Source organism: Theobroma cacao, chromosome 1 (assembly GCF_000208745.1).
Source record: "Theobroma cacao cultivar B97-61/B2 chromosome 1, Criollo_cocoa_genome_V2, whole genome shotgun sequence".
NCBI lineage: Eukaryota > Viridiplantae > Streptophyta > Magnoliopsida > Malvales > Malvaceae > Theobroma > Theobroma cacao.
The window spans coordinates 13,008,848-13,034,852 of record NC_030850.1 but is presented as its reverse complement, the minus strand read 5'-3'; the positions used below and the strand labels follow the sequence as shown (position 1 = coordinate 13,034,852).

The 26,005-nt window shown below is 35.5% G+C and overlaps 4 protein-coding genes and 1 long non-coding RNA gene across 5 annotated transcripts; 3 read left to right on the top strand and 2 right to left on the bottom strand.

The window, feature by feature from the left end:
• On the top strand, window positions 325–4,098 carry LOC18612446. The gene is made up of 3 exons (XM_007049251.2): window positions 325–851; window positions 2,759–2,951; window positions 3,529–4,098. Exons 1-3 carry the CDS (start codon window positions 798–800, stop codon window positions 3,657–3,659), a joined length of 378 nt encoding a protein of 125 aa, XP_007049313.1. The 5' UTR covers window positions 325–797; the 3' UTR covers window positions 3,660–4,098.
• Window positions 4,706–13,478, top strand: LOC18612445 (nuclear pore complex protein NUP133). Its single transcript, XM_007049247.2, has 8 exons — window positions 4,706–5,048; window positions 6,130–6,254; window positions 6,349–8,190; window positions 8,768–9,489; window positions 9,572–9,724; window positions 10,324–10,660; window positions 11,169–11,236; window positions 12,865–13,478. Exons 1-8 carry the CDS (start codon window positions 4,852–4,854, stop codon window positions 13,408–13,410), a joined length of 3,990 nt encoding a protein of 1,329 aa, XP_007049309.2. The 5' UTR covers window positions 4,706–4,851; the 3' UTR covers window positions 13,411–13,478.
• On the top strand, window positions 17,739–19,307 carry LOC18612444 (chlorophyll a-b binding protein 151, chloroplastic). Its single transcript, XM_007049246.2, has 2 exons — window positions 17,739–18,103; window positions 18,483–19,307. Exons 1-2 carry the CDS (start codon window positions 17,958–17,960, stop codon window positions 19,132–19,134), a joined length of 798 nt encoding a protein of 265 aa, XP_007049308.1. The 5' UTR covers window positions 17,739–17,957; the 3' UTR covers window positions 19,135–19,307.
• Window positions 20,172–22,578, bottom strand: LOC18612443 (pentatricopeptide repeat-containing protein At1g08070, chloroplastic). Its single transcript, XM_018127255.1, has one exon. It carries the CDS (start codon window positions 22,456–22,458, stop codon window positions 20,410–20,412), a length of 2,049 nt encoding a protein of 682 aa, XP_017982744.1. The 5' UTR covers window positions 22,459–22,578; the 3' UTR covers window positions 20,172–20,409.
• Window positions 23,959–25,690, bottom strand: LOC108662243. The gene is made up of 3 exons (XR_001928058.1): window positions 25,654–25,690; window positions 24,942–25,021; window positions 23,959–24,071 (listed from the first exon to the last, which is right to left on the bottom strand). It is a non-coding gene; the product is annotated as an uncharacterized LOC108662243 (long non-coding RNA).

Sequence of the window (26,005 nt, the reverse complement as noted above, 5' to 3'; positions counted from 1 at the left end):
TAATTATATTCATTCTAATTTTTCACTTGCCCATTTAAAATCTTCCCTTCAAAATCTTATATATTCTCCTTTGCTCACGCATAACCTAGTACTACAAATTTTGGCAAATTCTGTTTATAAACAAAATCAAACACACAACACAAAATGAGAAAACAGAGCGCGTGGGGGGACCGAGACATAGATCGCGTGGGGAAAGGGAAATAAGGACGAGAACTAAAAAAAGCAACGAAACGATGACCCATCACTCCAAACTAAATCTTAAGCCAACAGTGCGAGTATGTTACATTAACTTCTTACTCGCTCTCTCCTATTTTTTCCTGTTTCTCTTTATTATTACACCGTTCCTCTGTCTCTCTCTCTAAGATAATTTTCAATCTAAATTCTCAGAAATCTCAAATGTAGAAAAAAATCCAACCTAAAATTCTTACTCTCTCTTTCTCACACGGTAGGCTTTTCCCTTTTTTTTTTTTTCCTCATTTCTCATCTCTTTCTCTCTCGCTCTGGTGTTTGCTTCCCGAGAAAAATAAAAATAAAATAAAATAAGAAAGAGAACAAGAAAAAAAAAACAAAGGAGAAGAAGGGTTGGGATCTCAACAACTGTCACTCTAACCTCAAAACCATTTTTTCTCTGGTTTTCCTTTTTCTTTTTTTCTTTTGCCGGGAATCAAAGGGATAGCTCTTTCTTGCCTTTTTTTTTTTTTGGTTTTAATTAGATTTTCGTTGTAAGCGGCGGTAAATTTTGATGGGAAGTTGGTGGTAAATATAATCGGTGAATTTTGGTTGAAATAATAGAGGAGATGAGCAAAGAAAACCCGCCTGAGCCACTCGATTTCTTCATATGGACTGTTGAGGTATTTCTTTTTTTCTTCGTCTTCTTCTTTTTTTGGGATCTTTACTCCTGTAAAGTTTAGATCTTGAGTTTTTCTTTGTGTGATATTTTAGTATTGCTACTTGAATGGGGAATTTTGCTAATCATATTATCATTTTCTCAGTTGGAAGTTTTGATGGTGACATTTCTTCACTTATTTTGATTAAATTATATAAAAAAAAAAGAGTCTGTAAGAGAAAAATGGGTATTTGCTGATTGTCAAAAATTTTAATTATTGTAATATTTTGATTTTTGGTTTTGATTATTGGAAACTGTTAAAGTGAATGGATTGATATCAATTAATCGTAAAGGCGATAAATTTTTATTGGTTGTTCCTCATGATCAAAATTAGGCCTTAGCTAAGGAAACTTGTTTTTCGGTTTCCTTGTTATCATTTTGGTAAATGAAAATTTAGTTCTCTATGGTCTTGGACCTTGTGGTTTCAATCTCTCTCTTTCTCTATCTCCTGGTATAGAATACTTGTATTTTAATGAACCAATTTTCTGTTGGCTCTGTTTTAGGTGATTTTGAGCCTGCCCTCTTGTTTATGAATGACCTGTTAGCATTTCATTAGAAAATGATTGTTCAATGTTGCTATTTTTACCCTCTTTGTGTTGGGATGGTTGGCATGATCTATTTAGTTGTGGGGTTAGAGGTGTTGATATTGTTTTGTGGTGATTCTTCTTTTTGTATACTGTATGCTTTTTGATTACCAGGGCCCTGTTTGTTAGGGCAGCGCAGTGCGGTGGGGGGTGCAGTGGTGAGGAGCCCCCACACACTGCCCTAACAAACGAGCCTAGATTGTGGTTTCAGATATGTATTGCAATTGGATCTTCTCTGCATTTCATTTTGTCTGTGTCAAAACTTGCATTTATAGTGATGAGCACCCTTATTGAAGGTTGTTGGCGAAGGTCACGGTGATGTTGTTTGAGTGGATAAATGAAATTTTCTTAGATGTGTGGCTGTCCAACCATAACAACTTAGTGGATAAGTGCTTCTATGGTCTTGGTACCTGCGATATTGTATATCAAATTTCTCCTTAACCCAATCTGTTGTGTTGACATTCTAATTAAAGATATTCTCACGCAAACTTGTTATATTCCCAATTGACAAGATTACCCCAATTTCATACAAGTTGTCAATTATTCAAGTCTAAAGGCTAAAGGAAAGTGAGAAAGAAAGAAAAAGGAAAATAATTTCCTGGGTGCAGATTTTGGAGTTAGCGTGGGAACTTGGTGTTACCTCTTTAGTGGTGAAGTCCCCATTGGAGGGAGACTTCTTTTCGGAGGATGACTGGAAAAATCAATAGGTCCATCAGTTGGGTATTCATTTTTGAAGACAGGTCTGTTTATGTTCAAGATATTAGACATTTATGACCTTTTTGGAATGCCATGTTTAATTTTTTGAAAGGTGCATTAGCTATGTATTTATATATCTTTATCCTGCATGGACGACATGTATTTTTGTATCTGCTTGTCAAATGATGAGGCATTCAACAACTGCATGTTTTTGGTGAACCAACGTAGCAACAATGCACATTGTTACATGCAACTTTGAAGGCTAGACATGGAGAAAATAATTAAGCACACGACCTTTCTTTTCATCATCATTACCTTTCGGATTATGGAAACTCATAGTGACACATCTGGTTAACCCCCAAAAGAAAAATGGAAAATTGAGTAACAAGGTAATTTTGCACAAATTGAGCCATTACTACTGAACAGTGCTGCAAAATGTGTTCATTTTATGATGTTTATCTAAACCAACAGTTCCTTCTTGGTGAAGAATTTGTAACATGTTGTCATTTTAACCTTTAACATGAGTAGTTTTTGATATGGACGTTTGATTCAATGGCATGCTTTTGTGCTGTGGTCTTTTTTATCCTGGCAGGATGTTGGTATGTGGTTGGAAGAGATAAATCTAGGTAGCTACCGCCAGATTTTCAAAGAAAATGGTGTCAATGGGGAATACCTAGAAGGCATGTCCATGTTCACAACTGAACAAATTCTTCGGTTTATAAGGCGATGCCATATGAAGTGGGGAGACTTCATCACACTATGCAAGGAACTCAGACGAATTAAAGGTCTCTCTCTCTCGCTTGCTCTCTTTCCATGCAAAAAACTTTTGCCTCTCAATCATTGGAAGCTACTTCAATCTTAAAAATTGCTTGATTATTTGTCAGTGTTCTTATGATAAGAGACATATTTCTGTGAGTAGTATTTCTTCAGTTGCACTGGTTTTCAAAACATAGGAGCGTTTCTCTGGTGCATGCATTATTTGTCTAGCAACCAGGCATTGACTGATTTAGATTCGCTGGAACAAGACAGTATGCATCATTTACCTACGAAGCATGAACATTTTGCCCACTCTCATCAAACAACAACTTCTGACACCCAAGGGGGAGCAGTGCCTTTTGTGTATGAATTGCTAAAATAGGAATACTGGTTGGATTAAGATTTGTTGATGCCTGTTTACATGAGAGAGGCTGGCCACAGTATGCTGTAACTTTCAAATGGTTTAGTGATATTGGGATTGCTATTCAAGAAACAATTTGTTTTAGGGAGCTCTTCTCTGTTTGTTGTGTGCACAAACAAGAGGAACTTATTCTCACAAGTAGAAACGTTTCAAATTGATTGATATATTTAAAATGTATTCTTCAGTGGCTTGCCTAAAAGGAGAGCAAAAAGTTCGCAGGCCATGGTGGGCTCCTTCTTGCCTTTCAGTAGTCTTTGTCAAGGTGGCAAAGCGCAACAGACAGTCACGTGTTGTTTCGTTGAAGCTGGAACCATGATGCAAATTATGCTTTTATGTACGTATATGTAGTTTTTCTTGTTGTTTAGGGAGCAAAAAGTAGGGAAAAAGCTAAACGTTTTTTTTGTCTTAAATCTGTCAAGGAGTTGCTGATAGTTCTTCCTTCAAGAACTCTTTTACATATACAAGCCTTTTTAATATATTTGTCATCTGTTGATGTCATGCTGTATCATGTGTCTTATTCCGTGAAGCAGAGTGCCATTTATATTGGTATCAAGGAAATGGTGATAGGTTGGTAGGTACCATAGTGAAGATATTCACTCTTGGACATTCACATTCCCTTGCAGAGATGCTACAGCGCTTGTGTTGTCTGAAAAAATTGAAGCTGCGACTGTGCAATTTGAAAAGCTTCTGAAATGTGAAACCCAAAATGCTGCATATTTCCCCGTTAATACAGGAAAATAATATCTTTATTTGTATGTTTAGAATCTATATATTAAGTTTTCATATCTGGAGAAGCATCTGCTGTTTTGAGTGCGACTAATCTTGGTTGGAAATCATTATTATCATTAATTAATATAATGGGAGCTTGTGACTCTAATGTGCCTGATATACTCATTGGAGGTAAGTCTTGCAAATTTCTCGTTTGTGTTTACGCCAACTTTATTTGCAAAGAAAAAACTTGTACAATGTTTTAGGGTTTGAACAAATTGGTTAGGTGTTATTAAAAGAAAAGATGCCGATACCTGTCTGGGTCAGGACCAAGAAATTGCTATTCCATAAATAATTAGACAAGAAATTTTATTTCGGGAAAAAAGAAACAACTCCAACCTATTTAATAATTCAGTTTGATTGCTACTTAGTTTAAGGTTCATAGTAAATGAGTTTCCTCAAAATTCGGTTTTAATTTAAAATAAAAATATAAATTTATGATTTTATTTACAAATCAATACAAAATTTAACCATCCAATCCAATGCAATCCAACCCAATCCAAATAATAATAATAAAAAAAAAAATTGGCAAGCAACTAAGGCAAGCGTTTTAAATCAAAGCCATGGACCCAACCGCATGGGATAGCCTCTGTCCTCTGATGACCGAAAAGCAATTCAAATTTCTTTTCTCCCACTTCCAACGCTCTGAAGCCTCACTCCATTTTTCTCAAAAAAGAAACAACCCTCGTAAACCCTAAACCCCCCCCCCCCATCAAAACAGTGGAAGAAAAAGAGAAAAAATGTTCTCACCAGGATTGAAGAGAAGCAAATTAAGCTCACGAAAGGAGAGAAATCTAGGCCAAAATCTAGCCACACCTGATTCTCCTGTTACTCCATATACTGTGAACCGTAAATCAGCGCACGAGACTTCGATTCCCGATCGCCCAAACACTGGCACTCCCGCTCCTTGGGCTCCTCGCTTGTCTGTTCTTGCTAGGTAGCATTCGCTGTTTCATTTTGAGCTTTCTGCTTGAGCTAGAATCTTATGATTTCTGAATGTTGGAATTTAATTTGAATTTTGGATCATAATCTTGTGCGTATTTCTTTGTATTTCCCTTTCAAAAAGGTTTCTTCTATGAGTTATATTCTGAAATTATGCTCCTTAAATTAAGCTGAAGAAATGTGGGATTGTGCAAGCAAGAATAGAACCTAATTAAACTGTAGAATTTTTTTTTCTAATAAAACTTGCTTTAGTTGAAGAATCTGAAGCTGGATATTTCAAGAAATGAAGGCTAGGATTAGTTTAACAGTTGAGGTTATTCCTTCTTGTGGATGATGTTTAACTGAATGTTGCATGACGTGCAAATTGCCGCAGTCATGCTTTGCAATCTTAAAAAGTTGAGTCTTCTGATCAATCGTCTTGCAATTGGCCTCACTCCTTTGTATTTTTCTGAAAACTTTTCAAGGAATTTACTTCTACGTCTCATCAAATAATGGTTCCAATTGCCTTTTATGTGTAGGTTACACATGCTTTAGTTGTGATGCAGGATGAGTTAGATCTCAACCTATACTATGATTTATGCCTTGATTTAGATCTGATTAGAGATTAATGTTGAAAATAATTAAAAAAGAATAGAGGAAATAAAATACATGGCTAGATGAGTAGGAGATTGGAAAGAAAGAATGCCTAACCTGTAAGGGTTCATTTAGAACCACATCCAAATTTAAAGAGAAAGAGTTGCAAACTCTAACCTGTCATTAAAACAAAGAAACATACTCCAGAATAAATATGAAAAGCCTATGTATTTAGTATCAGTGCTTCATCTCCAAGTTACTAGGTAAAAACCCCAATGAACCTAAACAAAAGTTGCCAAAATACCTTACTTCCTAAAAATAGATAATTGCAAATCTAAAACAAGGGTAGAGCTCTATGCCTCATATTGCTCCTGCATCAAGTTGTTTGCATCTTAATGTTTTTATAGATCTCAAGAGTTATGAATTTAATTCCTTTCTGTGTCTGTCTGTGGTTTAAAGTCTTGGTTAGTAATATTTTTAATATTGTGTCCTATTGTATGCAGAATTCCACCAGCCAACAAGAATGAGAAGGGGGATGAATTAGATCCAATTAAGCCAGTGTTTGTTGGAGAGTTCCCACAAGTTGTTCATGATGAACAGACCAGTTTTCTGCGGAAGTGTCTTCCTGGTCAGTGCTGCTGGCTCCTATGATTAACTATTTCCAGATTCTATGTGATTCCTTTGAAAAGGCTAATTTGATGCTTCTGTCTAATATGTGCCAGCTGATGTTTGTATATCGGGTGGAATGGAAAAGGGAACATGCCTATCATGGATTATATGTGGGAACAAAATCTTTATCTGGAGTTATTTGTCATCTGCAGCTTCGAAGAAATGTATTACTCTTGAACTTCCTTCTGATGTTTTAGAGAATGCAGATGTTGGGAGAAATTCCTATCACTGTAATAATTGGTTGCTTACTGTTGTCAATTGGAATAGCACCTCGAAAGGAACAAACAAAGTTCCAAAGGATTGCTACTCTGCTGGCATTGTTTTGTGTAACCAAAAAACTCGAGCTGTTGTATACTGGTCTGACATCTTTGCTGATGTGGGAAATGCTCCTGTTACCAGTTTTGCATCTTCTGATGAATCATTGGTGACTTCTTCACCTATTGATGGCAACAACACCACAAGCAGGCAGCAGCAACGTAGTAGGCATGGAATGAGTTTTATTGGTTCAAGTTCTTTCAACTCTTTGATCGCTTCTGCAATTCCCGGTACCCAACATGTATGTGTTGCCCTTGCGTGTAGTTCCAGTGGTGAGCTTTGGCAATTTTACTGCAGCCCCAGTGGCATTCAATGTGATAAAGTATATCAAAACATACAAAATTCCCAAGGCACTGGTATTGGTCAACTTGTAGGAAGCAAGGGATATCCAAGGTCAATGATATGGCGTCTTCGATACTTTTCTGTTTCAGACCACAACCGACAATTTCTCCTACTGACAGATCGTGAAATACAGTGTTTTAACATCAAACTCTGTCCTGATATAGAAGTATCAAAGCTTTGGTCACAGGAAATTGTTGGTAATGATGGTGATTTGGGTATTAAGAAGGATCTGGCTGGACAAAAACGAATCTGGCCTCTGGACCTGCAAGTGGATGATCCTGGTAAAGTGATTACTGTTCTTGTTGCCACCTTCTGCAAGGACCGGGTTAGCAGCTCAAGTTACACTCAATATTCTCTTTTGACCATGCAATATAAGTCTGGGGTAAGGGTAAGCATATCCTCTGATGTACATGAAAGGGTTTTAGAGAAAAAAGCTCCAATCCAAGTAATAATCCCAAAAGCAAGGGTAGAAGACGAGGACTTCTTATTCTCCATGAGACTTCAAGTTGGCGGCAAGCCCTCAGGATCGACAATCATATTGTCTGGTGACGGAACAGCAACAGTCTCCCACTATTATAGAAATTCTACTTGGCTCTATCAATTTGACTTACCTTATGATGCTGGAAAAGTTCTAGATGCTTCGGTTCTTCCTTCTACTGATGATGGGGAAGATGGTGCATGGGTTGTGCTTACTGAGAAAGCAGGAATATGGGCAATACCAGAAAAGGCTGTTGTACTTGGTGGGGTTGAACCCCCTGAGCGAAGCTTGTCCCGCAAGGGGAGCTCAAATGAAGGATCTGCACAGGAAGAGAGAAGGAACCTTATGTTTGCTGGCAATGTTGCTCCTAGAAGGGCTAGTTCAGATGCATGGGATGCTGGTGATAGACAGCCACCTGTTATGACTGGGATTATACGCCGAACTGCCCAAGATGAAGAATCAGAAGCTTTACTAGGTCAATTTTTCCATGAGTTTTTGATATCTGGGAAGGTTGATGGATCACTAGAAAAGCTGAAGAATTCTGGGGCATTTGAAAGGGATGGAGAAACTAGTATCTTTGTACGTACAAGCAAATCAATTGTTGACACCTTAGCTAAACACTGGACAACTACAAGAGGTGCTGAAATTGTTTCTTTGGGTATTATATCTGCTCAACTCATGGATAAACAGCAGAAGCATCAAAAATTTCTTCAGTTTCTTGCTTTATCCAAGTGCCATGAGGAGTTATGTTCTGGACAGAGTATGATAGTTCTTTTTTTTATCTTTTTCTTCCTTTTTTCTTTTTGAGTTTATTTGTGCACAACACTATGTAGTCTCCACCATGTTTCAGAGTACACTGCATATGAACTCTAAGTAGGAATCTACCTTTTGGTTGGTTTTGAACTGTTATTTAGCATATATGTTAATTTATGACCTTGTAGACTTAGCTGGGCGTTTCCTGGTTGCAATATATAAACAAGTTGCAGTGAAGTGAGCATGTGGAGGTGATATTTTTAATTTTGAGTGGCATTTTAGGTTCTTATCTTTTCCTGGTGGTCATATCTTGATAACTGAGTAGCATCTTAGATTCTTTCTTTGTGATGCAACAAAATACTGTTTTCATTGCCAGACTCTCTTAGACATGAACCATGTGAATAGTTTTTTATTCTTGATGCTATATCTGGCCGCAATTTCTTCACCTTCCTTATCATTTAGTACAGGTCTGGGGGAATTTTGTCTCCCCAGTAGAGTGAAATAATTTATTTCAAGGCTGTCTTGCCTTATAATAAAAGAAACAAAAGGAGAGAAATCATCCCTAACTTATTGCTTTTTGGCAGGACATTCTTTGCAAATCATCTTAGAACATGGTGAAAAGCTCTCTGCAATTATTCAACTCAGGGAACTACAGAATGTGATTAGCCAAAATCGTTCAACTGGAGTTGGCTCCACACATTTAAGTTCTGAAACTCTAATTTCAGGTGCTCTTTGGGATCTTATTCAGTTAGTTGGGGAGAGGGCCCGGCGAAATACTGTCCTTCTGATGGACAGAGATAATGCTGAAGTATTCTATAGCAAGGTATCTGATTTTGATCAGGTGTTTTATTGCTTAGAAAGACATCTAGAATATATAATCAGCTTGGAGCAGCCAGTTGAAATTCAGATCCAAAGATCTTGTGAACTCTCAAATGCATGTGTTACCATATTTCGAGCGGCGATGGACTACAAAAATGAGTATCACCTATGGTATCCACCACCGGAGGGCTTAACACCTTGGTATTGTCAACTGGTGGTGCGTAATGGGCTGTGGAGCATTGCTTCTTTCATGCTTCAGCTGTTAAAGGAAACATCGGAACTTGATGTGTCAGCAAAATCAGAACTATATTCTCATCTAGAAGCACTAACTGAAGTTCTACTTGAGGTGTCCAGTGGTGCTATCACTGCTAAAATAGAGCGAGGAGAAGAACACAAAGGTCTTCTAAATGAGTACTGGAGTAGAAGGGATGCACTTCTTGATTCCCTTTATCAACAAGTTAAAGGTTTGGTAGAAGCTGGGAATCAGGTTAATCTTTTTCTACCCGGTATATCTTCTTTTCTTCCTTGTTGTCCAATTGTGCACATCCTTGAATTGTTTATCCTTGCAGGACATAACTGAGAGCATAGAAGAGAACAATCAAGAAATCCTAAGAAAACTATCTTCAAGCTTGCTGTCAACATCAAAACAACATGAAGCCTACCAGACCATGTGGAACATATGTTGTGATCTCAATGATTCAGGATTGCTCAGAAATCTTATGGTATGTATATGGTTGTTTGCTTTGACACACTTTCTTGTTTCAGTTCATTGATTTTCTTGAACATGCGCCATCGCCCCTCTTAGGTATGCAATAGCATGTGCTGTCACTATTCATGCACAATTGGCAACTTTTGGACAAATCTCCCTACGTTTTCCTAAGCAGTGCTTGCTTCAAGTTGCCATAATATATGGAACAAACATGTTCACTGTAATCTTATTATTGTTTATTTTTGTAGGTTCAAGTGTTATTTTTAGTATTTTGGGAATTATTAGTGTATTTAGGTTGTAGATAGTATTTGGAATTTAGGTTAGGGTTTAGGATATGGCCTATAAGTATCTATTTTATTTCAATTTCTAGTAGCTTTTAGTCAATGAGTATCATGAAGTGAAAGTTGAGTTTTGAGTGCTGAGATTTCTCCCCTCTTTGGTTCTCTATGTTCCTTCCCCAATATACATGTTTTTTTTTTCAAAAATGTCCCTAAATTCCTCTTCTCCTTCCTCCTTTCCTGCCCGATTTCCCTCTATTCTCTGCTTTCTCCCTCTCTCCCCCTTGTTACCTCACTGCTTTTCTACAATAACTTTAGATTATCTGTTGTGCAGCATGAGAGCGTGGGACCTAGAGGTGGATTCAGTTACTTTGTGTTTAAGCAGCTTTATGAAAAGAAGCAATTTTCTAAGCTACTAAGGCTTGGGGAGGAATTCCAGGAAGATCTATCTAATTTCTTAAATCATCATCGGGATCTCCTATGGCTTCATGAAGTGTTTCTTCATCAGTTTTCAGCAGCTTCAGAAACTCTTCATATATTGGCTCTTTCTCAAGAAGAGGACTCTATTTCAACCACTGAAGATGAGACTGATGCTGACCATGCAAATCCTGTACCAACTTTGGCTGACAGAAGACGAATTTTGAACCTCTCCATGATAGCTGCCTTTGCAGGTATCTATTTTCTTAGCTGTCATTTATTTCTTGGTTGTGTTCTGGTTTGTATTTTCCATTGAATTCATTTTCTGTTTTATGGGAAAGTTTCATTCTTTTTGTCAATTGTCATAAAATGCTGATTTGGTAGAGGAGAAATCTTGAAAATTTTTTTGATCAAAATGGAAAAATAAGGAAAATGACATGGATGCATAGAGCTAGCGGGACTTTTCCAAAAGGTAATGCAGGGTGCTTATGGTTATAAATATATGAAAATGGTTAAATTTAGTTAATATAATCTGGATTATCAAGAGTGTTTACATTTGTTAAGGGTGTTTTTTGAAGGATTATGTGAATGCTATCGTTAATGGATAATGATTCTTTCTCTGTTTTTGCTTCTTTTATTATATTCCTTGTCCAATAGTCGAAAAACATATTTTAAAGCTCTAACTATTGTTAGGTTAGGCCCACAAAATTGCTCTTTGATTTCCCTTTGGTCCTTTCTGATTCTTTATCACCTAATGATCAGGTAAGGATCCTGACTCTCAGCCAAAAGTGAAACGAATAGAAGCTGATTTGAAGATTTTGAGATTGCAGGTTTGTTGGGTTCAAGGAGAATCTTTTTTCCCTGTGTTTGTCTTTTGTCCTTTCTGATGCATGCTTTATCAGGTCATGATCTCTAGTGATTCATATTAAATTGTGATACTTTCTGGACATGGGTGTAATCAAGCTGAGCTGAATCGAGATAATGGAAAGCTCAAGCTGGAGATTGAAACTTGATTAATAATTGTAAATATATAGATAAATATTAATAGTTTATACTGATGTATATATTACATTATTAAAAGAATTGGAAACTCAATTTGGCTCGCAAGCTGTTTGTGCTGACTATTAAATGTGTAAGCTCCCCCCTACACTTCTTGTGGTTTAAACTTTTTCCAAAGGGTTTATATTTGATGCCCTGTTGGTGTATAGTATCTATACACTATCTCTTAACCATAGATTGTCACCTAATAAAAGTGTAAAGGTAAAAGTTTAAAAGTTTCCAAAATAAATATTTTTAAATTATGAGTATTTATTTTTGATGGTTCTCAACTTTTAAATATATTTATTTACGAGGTGACAACAATTGATTCACTTATAGCATGTAGAATCTATATACTAGCAGTGCATCAAATATAAACCCTTTTCCAAATAGCATCCTGTGATTTTTTTTCTCAAGTAGCATCCTGTTGATAAGTTCTTATAAGGGTTACTTAGTAAAATTAGAAAAATGCCCATAAGTGTGAACAAAGAGGATAATTTTTGAATTGAGAGTATTTTGGTATTATTATTGGGTGACTTTTATAGGGTAACCCCCAATGAGAATAGGACTAATCACAGGGTGTTATGTAATATAAGTTAAAACCACATGGGATGTAGGTGGAGCTATCCTATTAAAACTTGAATTTGGTTCTGAGCTACTTGAGCTTAAGCTCTGGCAGTTCTCAACAGTTGATGATTCAAGCTTGAGCTCAGGTATTCACTGAGCTGTGCTCAAGCGGCTGACTAGCCTAACCTATCGTCACCCTTACTTGTGAACATACAGTCCATGGGTGAAACATTTTCTAATTTTTAGGTATTTATAAATCGAAATTTCTTAAAAGTTTTTATAAGCTGTAGATGCTGCCATGTGCATCTCTTATTATCCATCATTGAACTATTTAAGCAAGCATGTTGGAAATTCCATCCTCTCTTGTTCAACGTAGTTCCCCTGTTTAATAGAACAACATATTCCATGTTTACTAAAATATCAGTTAGCCTAGTTCCGAAACAGTTTCTGATCTTAGGTTCTATTATATTTCTTCATTCCTATAATATTTTTTTGATGTTCTGCAAGTAATGGGGTATTATTCTAAGTAAAAGAATAATGGAATTCCATATGGCATCTAAAATATCTGATGAGAATTTCCATGATATTTGGCTCACTCTGAGCCCTTAATGTCATTTTTAGTCATGTGAGTGAATTATCCTACTTCTCATTGTTTCTGCATCTATTTCTTTCTTGATGAGAGATTCTGAAAATCTCAGAGAAGACTAGGAAAATGATTCAGATTCTATATTACAGATTGCTTTTTGAAATCTTTTAGGCATTCTATATCATGTTACGCAAGTGCTCCAAGTGCATTGGTACATGCAAATATATTAATCTGCTTTATTCTTTTTTTTTTTGTTGTCTTCTGCAGGAAGAAATTATGGAAGTTCTTCCTACTGATGACACGATGCAACATGTTGAAAAGCATCTCCTTCGTCCTGAGGAGCTTATTGAGCTGTGTCTGCAAAGTAGTAGAGAGCTAGCTTTGCAGGTTTTTGATGTATTTGCATGGACTAGCTCATCGTTTCGCAAGAGCCATAGGAACCTTTTGGAAGAGTGCTGGAAGAATGCTGCTGATCAGGATCCTTGGAGCCAGCTCTATGAAGCGTCTGTAACCGAAGGGTGGAGCGACGAGGAAACCTTGCAACAGCTAAGTCAAACTATACTTTTCCAGGCTTCAAATAGGTGTTATGGTCCGAAAGCGGAAACCATTGAAGAGGGATTTGATGAAGTGCTGCCATTGAGACAAGAAAACTTAGAAGCAGCCAGTCTGAATGATAAGCGTTCATCTGTAGAAGCAATATTGATGCAACATAGGGATTTCCCGTATGCAGGCAAGCTAATGCTGACTGCTATCATGCTGGGTTGTGTACAGGATCATGCCAAAATAGAAGAGGGTCTTTCCCCAGTGGTATGACACATTATTAGGCTAAGGACGAAAGAGAAATTAATTAATCATAATAATTTTCTTGAAATTCCAAAAAATTGGCTGTCACTTGATATGTGCATATTGCATTTCCTTTGACAAAATTCTCTTATGGGTTAAAACATGTTAGTAATTATCTCTCTTATTATAATCCGTTTATAATTTATTATATATATATATTTATATATATAAGTATAAATGTCAAAAAATATTGATCAATGAAATGAACATTTTTATTTATTATATTTTAAAATTATGATTTTAAAAATTTTTATTATCATAAATATTAAATAATAAAATTTATTCAATTTATAAATAAGAATTTTAATTCCATTCAATAATTTTCAATTAGATACTATCTATGTTAACAAAGTTCTAATCTAATTTAATTATCTAATTAATCTATAATTCTACTCATTTTTAAAAGTTAGAATTCTAAGAGTTTTTAACTATTTCATGTTTTCACTATTATAAATAAATACTTCATTGGAAATTTTGAAATATTCTATCTATTAGTAATTTTGATATTAGTTTTCTTATCACGCAAATTCACTTTTTTTTTATAGCGATGATTGTTTTTCTTTCATCTTATTATCCAAGTGGATTGTTACTTTAAAATTTAAAATTATTATTCTGTTTTCTACAAATTTATAAATTTTTATTTAGCTAAAGATTCATCTATCTTGCTTAAAGTTTATAATTTAATATATTTAATAATTAATTTTGTTTTTTTGTTTTAAATATTTTGTAGAAAATGAATTTTACAATTTTTAATATAATTTTTGATGTAATTAGCCTGTCAAATCACATACAACACATGCGATACAATATCCAGTATTTATAAAAGTATGGCTGCTTGTACTTTTAATTGGTGAAAATGGATATTTTTATTCATTATATTTAAATTACTATTCTAGATAATTTTTATTAATTTTAAATATTAATAAGATTTATCCAAAGTATAAATAAGAATTCTAATTCCCTTGAATCACTTTTACTTGAAATAATTTTTTCTGATTATAAATATTAATAAGGTTTATAATTTTTGTTGATTATAAATATTAATAAGATTTATTTCATTTTCCTTAGTAGACGAAGACAATTTCTTTTCATTTTATTTTTAGGTGACGTTTAGTACTTTAGAATGCAATGTAATTATAGATAGGTGGCGTTTGATATTTTACAATGCTATATGATTATAGGTAATGTGATTGTAAGAAAAATAACATTACAATATTTGGTATATAAGCAAAATAATAATTAAAATGCAGAGAAGATAACATTGCAGCTGTTTGGTTTACAATTACTTTGCCGGGAATGTAATGTTAATTTTTAGAATTACCTTTGTTTATTAAATGCAAGTTTAATATACTTGTATTTTTTATTGTTAATTTTTATTTAATATCATCTCTTAAATATATTTTTAATATCATATGTTTTATTTTCATTTCTTATTATAATTTAATATATATTTTATTTTTATTTCTTTAATATAATTTTTTATATTNTCTTATATTATATATTTTATTTTAATATTTTTTATTAATAATATTAACATTACAAAATGTTTTTAACAAAATAATAAAGTTAAAGGGTAAAAATATCTTTAATAATATTGTAGAGTGTAATGTAATGTGATTGCATTACAATCTTACATTGCAGTAGTCTGTTACAAAATGAACATTATAATATAATTTAATTGGACACCTTACAGCAAATATGCTCCTATTTTCCTCATACCAAAGGCCACCTTATGATTTTCCTCCATTGTTTTGCTGAATTTGTATAGGTTGTACTTCATTTACAAGTATACCTCTGCTATGGTTTTTTTTTTTTTTAAACTCTTGCAACTATGCTTAAAGCATTGGTGGAATGTAGAAGTGATCATTTCATTTTGGTGTATCCATGGTCAACAATATGTTTTACATTGTCTTTGTATTAATCACATGAAATAATGGATTAGATTTCATATTAGTAATTACAAGTTAGAGTTTAACTTTCCCAAGAACCCTTTGCTCTCCTTAATTAAAGTCTTGAATCATCGCATGATTATTTTTTTTAATCGATGAAAAGGGGATTCGAACCCTACTCTTTAAAGGAGATATCGTGCTTCAACTAATTAGCCAAATATTTGAGTATTCCAAACTCTTTCATTGTCTTTAAGATAGTTCATCTAGGGAAACTCCAAACTATTTCGTTGTCTTTAAAAGAAGTGTATTGATAACAGATCCATCATTTACTAAGATTTGATTGATCTTCTATTCAGAAATATATCCCACAACAAAAAGAAATTGATAGTATAGGGTAAATCATAGTAAAAATCTTCAGTAGAGAAATTAATCTTTGACGTGCAAAAATGATTAGAATTGAGCTCCACTTTGTCTTCATTCTCAACATTTTCATCACCTTGGTAACGAGGTGTGGGAACCAACCTTTCATTTTTGAGCTAAACTAGCATGAATTCATTTAAAGTGATTAGCAGTCTGGACTTGTGCATAATTGAACTTTCATGCCTTAATGGAATTGCTTTACATTGAGTTGCATCCTTCACCATTTTGGATCCTCTTCACACTTTCTTTGACGGAAGTCTCTTGACCTCTTCGATGGTAATTAGGATCCATTCTTTTTTGTCTTGACCTTCAATTGTTTCGCAATAAGTATTGCTCCCATTTTCTTGAAGATCAATTACTTCCCTTACATGGGGACCAAAGATGCAAATTTTTTGGTTATACTCGATACATTAGGTTGAGAACCATACTAGTTATGGATGCTAAGTTTGATTATGTAATTTCTTCCTCAAACTCAAATTGTCCATCATTTTAAAGCCTCCTGATTTTATCTTTCTAAATGCAGCATTTTTCAACAAAGTAGCTAATCAAGCGATGGTACTCACAATACTTAGGATCATTCACTCAATCAGCTTCTTCAGGCCCCTTCATTTTTGACATCTAAATGAGCTTAGCCTTCAAGAGGTTTTTCGACATGTTTCTTGAGTCAGGAAGAGATACTGCTTTTTTCGTCATCTCTTCAAAGAGGTCTTATTTTTACATTTATCTTGAGAAGAAGTAGGCTTATACTTTTTGAAATTTCTTTAGCTTTGTGGACATCTTGAGAGGCTTGGTGTTCATAATACTGCTTACTTTCAGTCTCATTAATAAATGTTTTTCTCCTTTTGCAAATGTCTTATTTCTTCTTGCCCTTATTTTGCTCTTGCACAAAAGCCCATTGATTTTTAACTGTTGACATGCTTGACTCCATGTAACGCACACAAGTAGCTAATTCTGTAAAGGTCTTAACCTTAATGCTTTGAAGAATGTAGCGTGAACCCCATTTCAACCTAGGGATGCACGTATCAAAAGCAGATGACTGGAACAATTACCCTGTGTAGTTGAGATTCAAATTTTCCTACATGTAGATGTAATTTCAATCATGCTAACCACACAACAAAAGTGATTAAGGAATTCATGCTCCCGTTGTTCCTAATTATCAATTGTCCCAAGCTCATAATGAATCTACTATTAAAGGCATTGCTTTAGTAGATGTGGTCATGCGCAACATTCAAACTTTCACTCAGCTTTGGCTTATTGTTAAATTTTGGCTTTGTTGGTTTCCCTTGTAACATCAATGTTTACAAATGAAACATCAATATCAGGAATTTAAATATGGTCAAAATATCCACCAAGACTCTGTACTTATACATTTTATTTAATTTAGTCTCTGCACTTAAAATCAAAGCAATTTAATTTCTTGATTTTGAGAATTACTTTAATTAAATCTTTTTCTCTAATGACATACTATTTTGCTGTTAAAAAGATGATGTCATTGCTGACATCAGCACTGATGTGATATATTTTAATGACGTGGTATGCCACGTGATATTAATATGATGATTTGACAGTACCATGTAGCAATGCTGACGTGTCAATACCACGTGACAGATCAAAAGTCTGTCAAAAAAAATTTTTTTACCGTGTCATAAGGATTAAATTGAATAAAAATATATACTATATAGATTAAATTGAATAAAATTAAAATATTAAAAGATTAAATAAAAAATATAAATCTTTAAGTATTTTTCGGGTAAATGAAAAATTATTTGATTAGTTTGCAAAGATTTTAACATTTCGTAGAGATTAGTATCTGGCGCGAGGATGGGGCTCTAAAGCAGAGCAAATAGCCCGGCCCAATTATGATATTTCAAAGCAGATGGATCAACAACATCCAGCGCAATACGATTTGGATAGTTGTGTGCATCTGTGGCTTTGGCTTTCTCATCACCACCTAAAACACCTCCAACAAGATCTGTCAAATCCCATGTGGCATTACCACAGCCTCTACCTCTCTGCAAAATATCAACATGCGAATCCACATCTCATGCAGCAACCAATAGGGTGCAGCTGACATATACATTTCCTGATCCACAACATCTTCTCTTTTCCGATATAAGCCCCTCCTCTCCCCCAAGCCCAAACAGACTGCACCATCCTTAAGCAAACAGAACCAAGTTAAGCTTAAAGCCTCAGCCCTCAGGCATCACCATGGCAACCTCCGCTATCCAACAATCAGCTTTCGCTGGCCAGACCGCTTTGAAGCAGTCCAATGAGCTCGTCCGCAAGGTCGGTGTCTTCGGTGGCGGTCGTGTTACCATGCGCAGAACTGTGAAAAGTGCTCCCGCCAGCATCTGGTAATTACATTTTTCTTGCTGCTTCCTAGTACTAGCTGGTAGTATCTTTTATGAACAATTTCCCGTCTAATTCAATATAGTTTATCCAAATCTTGTGAAACAATAATACTTTGAAAAAAAAAAAAACAGTTTGTACGGGAGCAGAGCCTAGTCACAATCAGGCTCAAATTAAGCCAACTGAAATATATGTCAACTATTTGTTATAGTTCGAAGAGACAGACAAAGCCTAAGTTGAACATTAGGAGCATTTTTCGTTTTGTTGCGTGGAAATCTAACATCTAATGTCCAAAACGATTTTGTAGAGAAAAAACATGAGAGAGTGAACTATATTTCTGGTTTATGATCTGATTACTTGACCTATAATTTGACAAAAAAACAGGTATGGCCCTGACCGCCCAAAGTACTTGGGTCCATTCTCTGACCAAATCCCATCATACCTAACTGGAGAATTCCCTGGTGACTACGGGTGGGACACCGCTGGATTATCAGCTGACCCAGAGACATTTGCTAAGAACCGTGAGCTTGAGGTGATCCACTGCAGATGGGCTATGCTTGGTGCCCTTGGCTGCGTCTTCCCTGAAATTCTTTCAAGGAACGGTGTCAAGTTTGGAGAGGCAGTTTGGTTCAAGGCTGGATCTCAAATCTTCTCCGAGGGTGGCCTTGACTACCTTGGCAACCCAAACCTTATCCATGCTCAGAGCATTCTTGCAATCTGGGCTTGCCAAGTTGTGCTCATGGGATTTGTTGAAGGATACAGAGTCGGTGGTGGACCACTCGGTGAAGGACTTGACCCAATTTACCCAGGTGGTGCTTTTGACCCACTTGGATTGGCTGATGATCCTGATGCCTTCGCAGAGTTGAAGGTTAAGGAGATCAAGAATGGCCGCCTGGCAATGTTCTCCATGTTTGGATTCTTCGTCCAGGCTATTGTCACCGGAAAGGGTCCCATTGAGAACCTTTTCGACCACCTTGCTGATCCGGCGACCAACAATGCATGGGCTTATGCCACTAACTTTGTCCCCGGAAAATGAACAACTTAGATAGATCAATGGTATGTCTTTGAAAGCTGTAAAATTAATCACTACGTGGCATGTGTTGAATATCTCGAGTGCAGATGTAAGTTAACTGCTTATCTTTGGGGCTATTGTATAATTAACATTTCAGATCTTTTGTGCATGAAATAGTATATCTTTGACTTTCTTAAGATCAAGCAACAAAACTTTACAGGTCTAAGCACTTAAGCATGGTTCTCTGCAGCACTTAACATAGACAACTCGTTTAAATGTTTGACTCAAATTTTAATCCAGAATCAGTTTGGATTCCCATAAAATTCTATTGGTCGAGAATTATTTGGCGCTTAATTTATTTATAATACGGTAAGAGTCCTTAATGGGTAGGAACTTTGAGTAATCAAATAACAGGACTGATCTATAAATATAGAGTAGGTCTTTTAACCTTTAGAATTATGAGAGAGAAAGATGTACTCTCTTTTTTGGGAAAGTTTCAGAGAGTTGTAATGTATGATAAAGAGTGATAAAAGTCACAAGTTGGAATCAGAGGCATGGCTAGAAATTAGCAAAACAAGATGCAACCATGAAGCACGAGTAGTGATCAAAGGTGATGGTCCGGGAGCTGTGTTGTTACAGATTGTGTTCATGAGATGGAAGACATGCAAGAGTAGTTTCATTACGACAAAAGTGTTAGTTGCATGTGAGATCATTCTTGACTGCTCTAGCGGTGCAATTTATTGAATTTCTGGATTTGAGTGAGAATTAGTGTTGTTGAAGATCTAAAGACAGTAGGGGCAGACCTTGGATTATAGAATAGAGAATTTTTTCTCACTGATATGGATACTTTTCTTGTGATATTATATTCTTACTCCACTCTGTCTAACATGTTCCAAAAATATGTTGAATGTAACATTGATTTGTTGAGGAAATCACACATGGCAAGGTGGTCGTGGCAAAAAGAGTGGCGGTTTCGTCTGTGGGAAATTGATAAAAGAAAAGAAAAGAAAAGAAAAGATGTTGATGATGCTAATTAATATGGTCTCTAGATGCAGAGCAAGTGAGTGGTAATTCTTGTTGATTGAAGTTCTTCTTTGAAGTCAACAAGGATGAAAGTTGACTCAATGCATTTCATGTGAATTAGGTGGAGTCAATGTCAAGATTGCCTAAGAAAAAGATCCTAGCCATTTCTATAAACCCTCAAAAGTGATGATGCACACAATAACTGAAGACCTCAAAGTTATCATCCCATTCAGTCCTGGTGAAAAAATCATTAACGTAAGCCAGCAGCTGAGGCAATCACCAAAAATCTTTGCAAGAACACAATCCATTTTTGAAATGATGAAAGCGGCTATTATCTCTTACAATAATCTCGCGACTGTAGATTTTTGAGAGCAGTTTAGTTACAGAATGGCAATCATTACAAACACGAAGGTTCTTCATGATGCGAATGGGAGACCCAGCTTCAACATTGATGAGACCAAAGGCAATGGCCAACCTCTCGCTATGCTTTTCCAATTCAGCTTCCTTCTCTTCCTCCTCTTCAATGTACAACAACACTTGGCTTGTGTCAGGAACATGTCCCGCAAGTTTCAATTTCTCTGCCATCTCACTCAATTTGGAATAAAGTTCTTTTGTTTGGGGATGTGATTTATCTCCCACAACAAACTCATGAACCACACCTCTATGCTCTATTGAACTGCAGCCTGGGTCTTTTCTCAATCCCCTCTTTTTCATCATTTCTCTTACTTTAGAAACTTTGTCCGGCTCACCAGCTATAGCATACATATTAGAAAGAACAACATAACCCCCAATAGTCTCTGGAGTCAGTTCAATCAAATGATGAGCAGCATATTCACCTATCTTTGTGTTTCCATGGTTCCTGGCACCACTAAGCAACGTCATCCAAATTACTTTGTTTGCTCTCCTGGGCATCTCTTCAATGATATTTTTTGCTTCTTCAAGATCCCCAGCTCGACATAACATGTCCACCAAACAACCATAATGTTCTATAGTAGGTTTAATTCCATATTCATTTATCATTGTATTAAAATATCCACGACCATCATTGATCAACCCTGCATGACTACAAGCATTAAGCACACCTACAAAAGTTATAGCATTAGGCTTCACACCAATTCTGCACATTTCAAGAAAGAATTCTAGAGCTTGTTCAGCCATACCATGAATACTCAAGCCTACAATTATAGCAGTCCAATGCCCCAACTTCTTGTTGGATATGGTCCGAAAAATTGTTAGAGCACTATCAATGCTCCCACACTTGGAATACATTTCGATTAACACTGTCCCGACAACCCCATCTAATTCAATTCCATTTTTAACAATGTAAGAATGCATCGATCTTCCCTTACCAAGACTAGCTAATCCAGAGACTGCAGAAATGACACTAACTAACGTTGCATGACTAGGCCTAAATTCCTCCTTTAACATTCTCTTAAACATCTCCAAAGCTTCCACAAAGTGCAAATTCAATTCAAACCCTCCTATAATTGAATTCCATGTGATCAAATTCCTTTTGGGCATTCGATTAAACAATTTACAAGCGGAATTAATATCTCCAGCTTTCATATACCCATTAATCATAGTATTCCACGAAACTAAATTCCTATTTGGCATTTTCTCGAATATCTCTCTAGCAGTCTCAACCTCCCCACATTTTGCCAACCCATCAATCAAAACCGTCCACGAAAAACAATCTCTCTCAGGCATTTCCTCAAACGCCTTCATCGCAACCTTAACTTCCCCACACCTCGCATACCCATCTAGCAAAGAATTCCATAAAACCAAATCTTTCTCACCCATCCCATCAAACACTTTGTGAGCAGAAGCAATCTCGCCGCACTTTGAATACAAATTGACCAAGCTACCCTGCGTAAATTTATCTAATCCAAAGCCAAGCTTCAAGACCAACCCATGGATCTGTTTCCCTTCATTTACAGCATTTAACTTAGCACATCCCTTTATCACGCAAGGAAACGTGAACTCATCGGGCGGAAAATGATGAAGCAGTTGGGCAAACAAGAAGATGGCTTCATGAGATTGTTGGTTTTCGACGTAGCATTTGATGATGATGTTCCAGAGAATCAACGTGGGCAGCTGGATTTGGTCGAAGACGGAGCGAGCATAGCGGAGGTTGTTGATATCGGGGTCGGCATAGAGAGAAAGGAGGCGAGAAGAGATTGAAGGGTGAGAGAAAAGGCCGGTTTTGAGGGAAAACGCGTGGAGCTGTTGGGTTTCTGGGTGGGTTTTGGAGGATCGGAGAAGTGAAAAATGGAGGGCGTGAGGGAAGTGTTGGTGGAGAGTGTGGGAAGGTGTTAGCTGTTGCATTTTGGGTGATGAGAATTGGGAAGAAGGGTGTCAGAGGAATTTATTATTTATGGTAGGTGAAAATTTGGAGGGAATTTTAGTTACTGGGCTGGTCTGGTGGTTAAATCCAAAATTTTCAATTTATTTTTTTTATTTTGGAAGGCAACTTTGATTTCATAATAATAAATAAATAAATTACAAAAAGCTAACAGTTAGTTCCGGTACGAGAAGACAGTATAAGCCCCTGTCAAAATATAAACAGAAACTCGGCTTACATCAGCTGGTTGCTAGAGACCAAGAAGCTTTCCTACCCATATCTCAAGGCTAAGATCCTTGTACAGCATACAAGCCCAAAATAAAAATTCCCTCTAATCAATAAGAGTTTTCCAGTGAGTTGCAGATTTTCATTCAGCAGTGTGGACTCTTCATTCACAAGCCTGCCTGCACCTCCAAAACATCCACCTCCCTCTTCACTCCCTCTTTGGCCAACACATCTGTTTCTTGGTTTCCGTCTCTAAGCACATGGATGAACAATATTATATATATATATATAATATATATATATATATATATATGTATATATCAATATTTTTTAAAAAATACATATAATCTTTGTTCATTTATATATATTAATTCTAACCTATAAAGTTTTTTCCTAACAACCATAGTAGGATTTCGATGAAATTACATGCATTTTAAAAAGTATTTCGGATATTTTATTTGAAATGTAAGGTCAAAATCAACTCAAACTCTAGAAGATGAGCTCATATTTCTAGAAGGTTTTTTAATTTTTTTTAAAAAAAATTATTTTGGTTTTTCAAAAATGTTGGTTGATTTCCTGTCCTTTTCACTTATTGGTTTTGCTTTTGTAATCAAAACGACTTTGAAAGTTATACGCATACTGAGTTGGTGCACTCTCACAAACTTCTAGTTAAACTTTGAATAAGTTTCGGTTTTTGATATATTTTTTCGAAAGAATTACAAATCAACTTGTTCGTATATTATTTATAATTTAGATGACTTGTCTCGACCCGAAACTTTTATCGGGCCCGTGACAATCACCGTGACGTCTCGATAAGCATTCATTACCTCGAATGCCGATCGAAACCCCGCAAGGTTTTAGCATCAACTTTCGCATCTTCCCGGTGAGCAACGGTTATTAAATCTCGTATTTCAAGAAATTATAAGTTGTTTCCAACTCAAAAAAATAAAATATTATTTTCTAGCTCACAGAGACATTTTCGTTATTTTTTTTTTGAAATTTTGAAATCCATAAAAATGTAATATGTAAGTAGAAACACATATTTCATGATTTAAATTAAATTTTGAAGTCTAAAACATTCGTTTAAAGTAAAATTATAGCTATTTGAATATAATAAAAACATTAAATAAAATATTCTATTTTCTTAAAACACAATATTTTCAAAGTCTTCCTAAAATAACTTTTGTAGCGTAAGAGTAAAATAAATTTATTCATATAGTAATAAAGATAATTAAAGTATGAAATTTCGTTTACAGTGACACGTAAGCCCCCAACTAACCAAGAAGGTGTAAAGTTACGAATCCTTACTTCCTATGATGCAACTCCGAGATTAATTCTCGTCTTAATCAACTATCAACAAACTGTCCTGAGCCTGAAAAATGGATAGGAAGAGAGGTGAGATTAAATAATCCCAGTGATTAAATAATTACCATCAAAAGCATCTAAAGCCGAGTAGATGGAGACAATATAAAAAAAACACGTTATATTTCAATAATGTTTATAACGCAAAATTCGTTTCAATCTATACCAAACAATTTCTTTTCATCAAAATTTCCCGACTTATGAATTTCTTAAACTTGGCCCCTGCTAGAATCATTCTCGCAGGTACTTTCGTCAAGGTATCCCACTGAGACCGCCAAGGCTGTTCAATGACCCATACCCATAAACATGTTTTCACATCTAACACACAACCGTTCCTTGGCGTTGGCTGAGTCTCACTCTCACGTGGTGGCCCGAACGTGAGGTGCACTCAAATCATACCTCAGGAGATACTTCACCCAACATCTCCCCCCGGAGGTAAGTATATAATTGAGTTACCGTGCTCCTCTCATAGGCAGTCCACGGAAACCCCCACCACTGCAGTGACCGTTTAATATATCACCAGACCCATAAAATTTCCTGTAGCTTAATATGGCGAATAAAATTTAATCCAGTCTACCGAGACCAATCCAAAACTGTTCATATATTTCATGCCAACCCCAAAAATTTAGCCATTATGCTACCATAGTGTCATGAGCCACAATTTCAATAACATATAAAATCATAAATTTCAACACAGTCTCCATATACTCAATTTTCCCAAAGCAATATTTGATTTCAAAATCAGTATAAATCTCATTTTTATTAAAAAAATATTTTAATTGGAAAACATAATATTTTATAATTTAAATTCACCATTCAATAAAAGCATCAAACAAGTATAATAATTCTAGATATTTAAGACGGTAAGTTGTCCACTCACAGTTCTAGGAGTCGATGTACTCATAATCTCAGTCTTCAAGCATAATTTCTGTACTTTTACCAGTGTAATTTGCTCACCACCTATCCACAATGTACAATACATAATTCACCATATCAATGCTTAACCATTATAAAATCAATTCAGGCTCGACATATATGCATGATATTATATACAACTTATCCGACTACAGCTTAAATGCGTTGTTGACCTAATTCGGCCTATTATCTCCAATTTAACTCCAAATCAATTCTTCTCACTTTCTACACTCCAATTATACTTAAATTACCATAGTGACTGTGAATGAGATTCAATTTATCAGTCTCGATAGCAAATTACGAAAATACCCCTAATGGGTAAAAATTCGTATTTTTGCTCCGAAAATTCCCATTATTTTTCTAGACTCATAATTCATCATTATTCATAATAATTTCTCAAATAAACATCAAGATCATCAGCCAATATTCCCCTAGAAAATTCAGCCAATAATGGTAATGGAGGAAAATGAATTCTTTTCTTATTGTTTTGTTTTTAAATATGCTAAACTAATTTAAAATACTAACATAGTTCAAAATCAAATTAATCTAACAACTTTCTCTCTCTAAACCCATATGATCAGATTTGAATCCATCATCAAAACACATAATTTAACCATGGAAAATAAGGAGAAATGCATGAAAGTGATCAATCTTAAGCTAAGCTTAAAAAATCATACCTTTAAACACTTGATGTCACGACCCGGTACTCCCCTCGAGCCCGTGACAACCGCCGCGGTGTCCCGGTAGACACTTATTGCCCGGAATGTCAACCCGAAACCCCGTAAGGCTTTACTATCAGTTTCTTTGTTCCCTTGTGAGCAACCATTGTCAAATATCGTGTTCTAAAAGATTTTAAGCTGTTTCCAACTTTAAACAAATAAAATATTAATTTTTCGTCTCACAGGGGTATTTTGGTCATTTTTTTCAAAAATTTTGAAACTGGCTAAAACGTAATATACAAGTACAAAACACATAATTCATATTCAAAATGAGTTTAAAAGTCTAAAATCTTCATTTAAAACGAAATTA

Excerpts from the sequence above, each read along its gene's own strand:
- LOC18612446 (XM_007049251.2), top strand. The coding sequence starts at position 798 with ATGAGCAAAGAAAACCCGCCTGAGCCACTCGATTTCTTCATATGGACT. Across the intron at positions 852-2,758 it reads TCTTCATATGGACTGTTGAG|GATGTTGGTATGTGGTTGGA; the intron begins GTATTTCTTTTT and ends TTATCCTGGCAG. Across the intron at positions 2,952-3,528 it reads GGAACTCAGACGAATTAAAG|TGGCTTGCCTAAAAGGAGAG; the intron begins GTCTCTCTCTCT and ends TGTATTCTTCAG.
- LOC18612445 (XM_007049247.2), top strand. The coding sequence starts at position 4,852 with ATGTTCTCACCAGGATTGAAGAGAAGCAAATTAAGCTCACGAAAGGAG. Across the intron at positions 5,049-6,129 it reads CGCTTGTCTGTTCTTGCTAG|AATTCCACCAGCCAACAAGA; the intron begins GTAGCATTCGCT and ends TATTGTATGCAG. Across the intron at positions 9,490-9,571 it reads TGGTAGAAGCTGGGAATCAG|GACATAACTGAGAGCATAGA; the intron begins GTTAATCTTTTT and ends TTATCCTTGCAG.
- LOC18612444 (XM_007049246.2), top strand. The coding sequence starts at position 17,958 with ATGGCAACCTCCGCTATCCAACAATCAGCTTTCGCTGGCCAGACCGCT. Across the intron at positions 18,104-18,482 it reads AGTGCTCCCGCCAGCATCTG|GTATGGCCCTGACCGCCCAA; the intron begins GTAATTACATTT and ends ACAAAAAAACAG.
- LOC18612443 (XM_018127255.1), bottom strand. The coding sequence starts at position 22,458 with ATGCAACAGCTAACACCTTCCCACACTCTCCACCAACACTTCCCTCAC.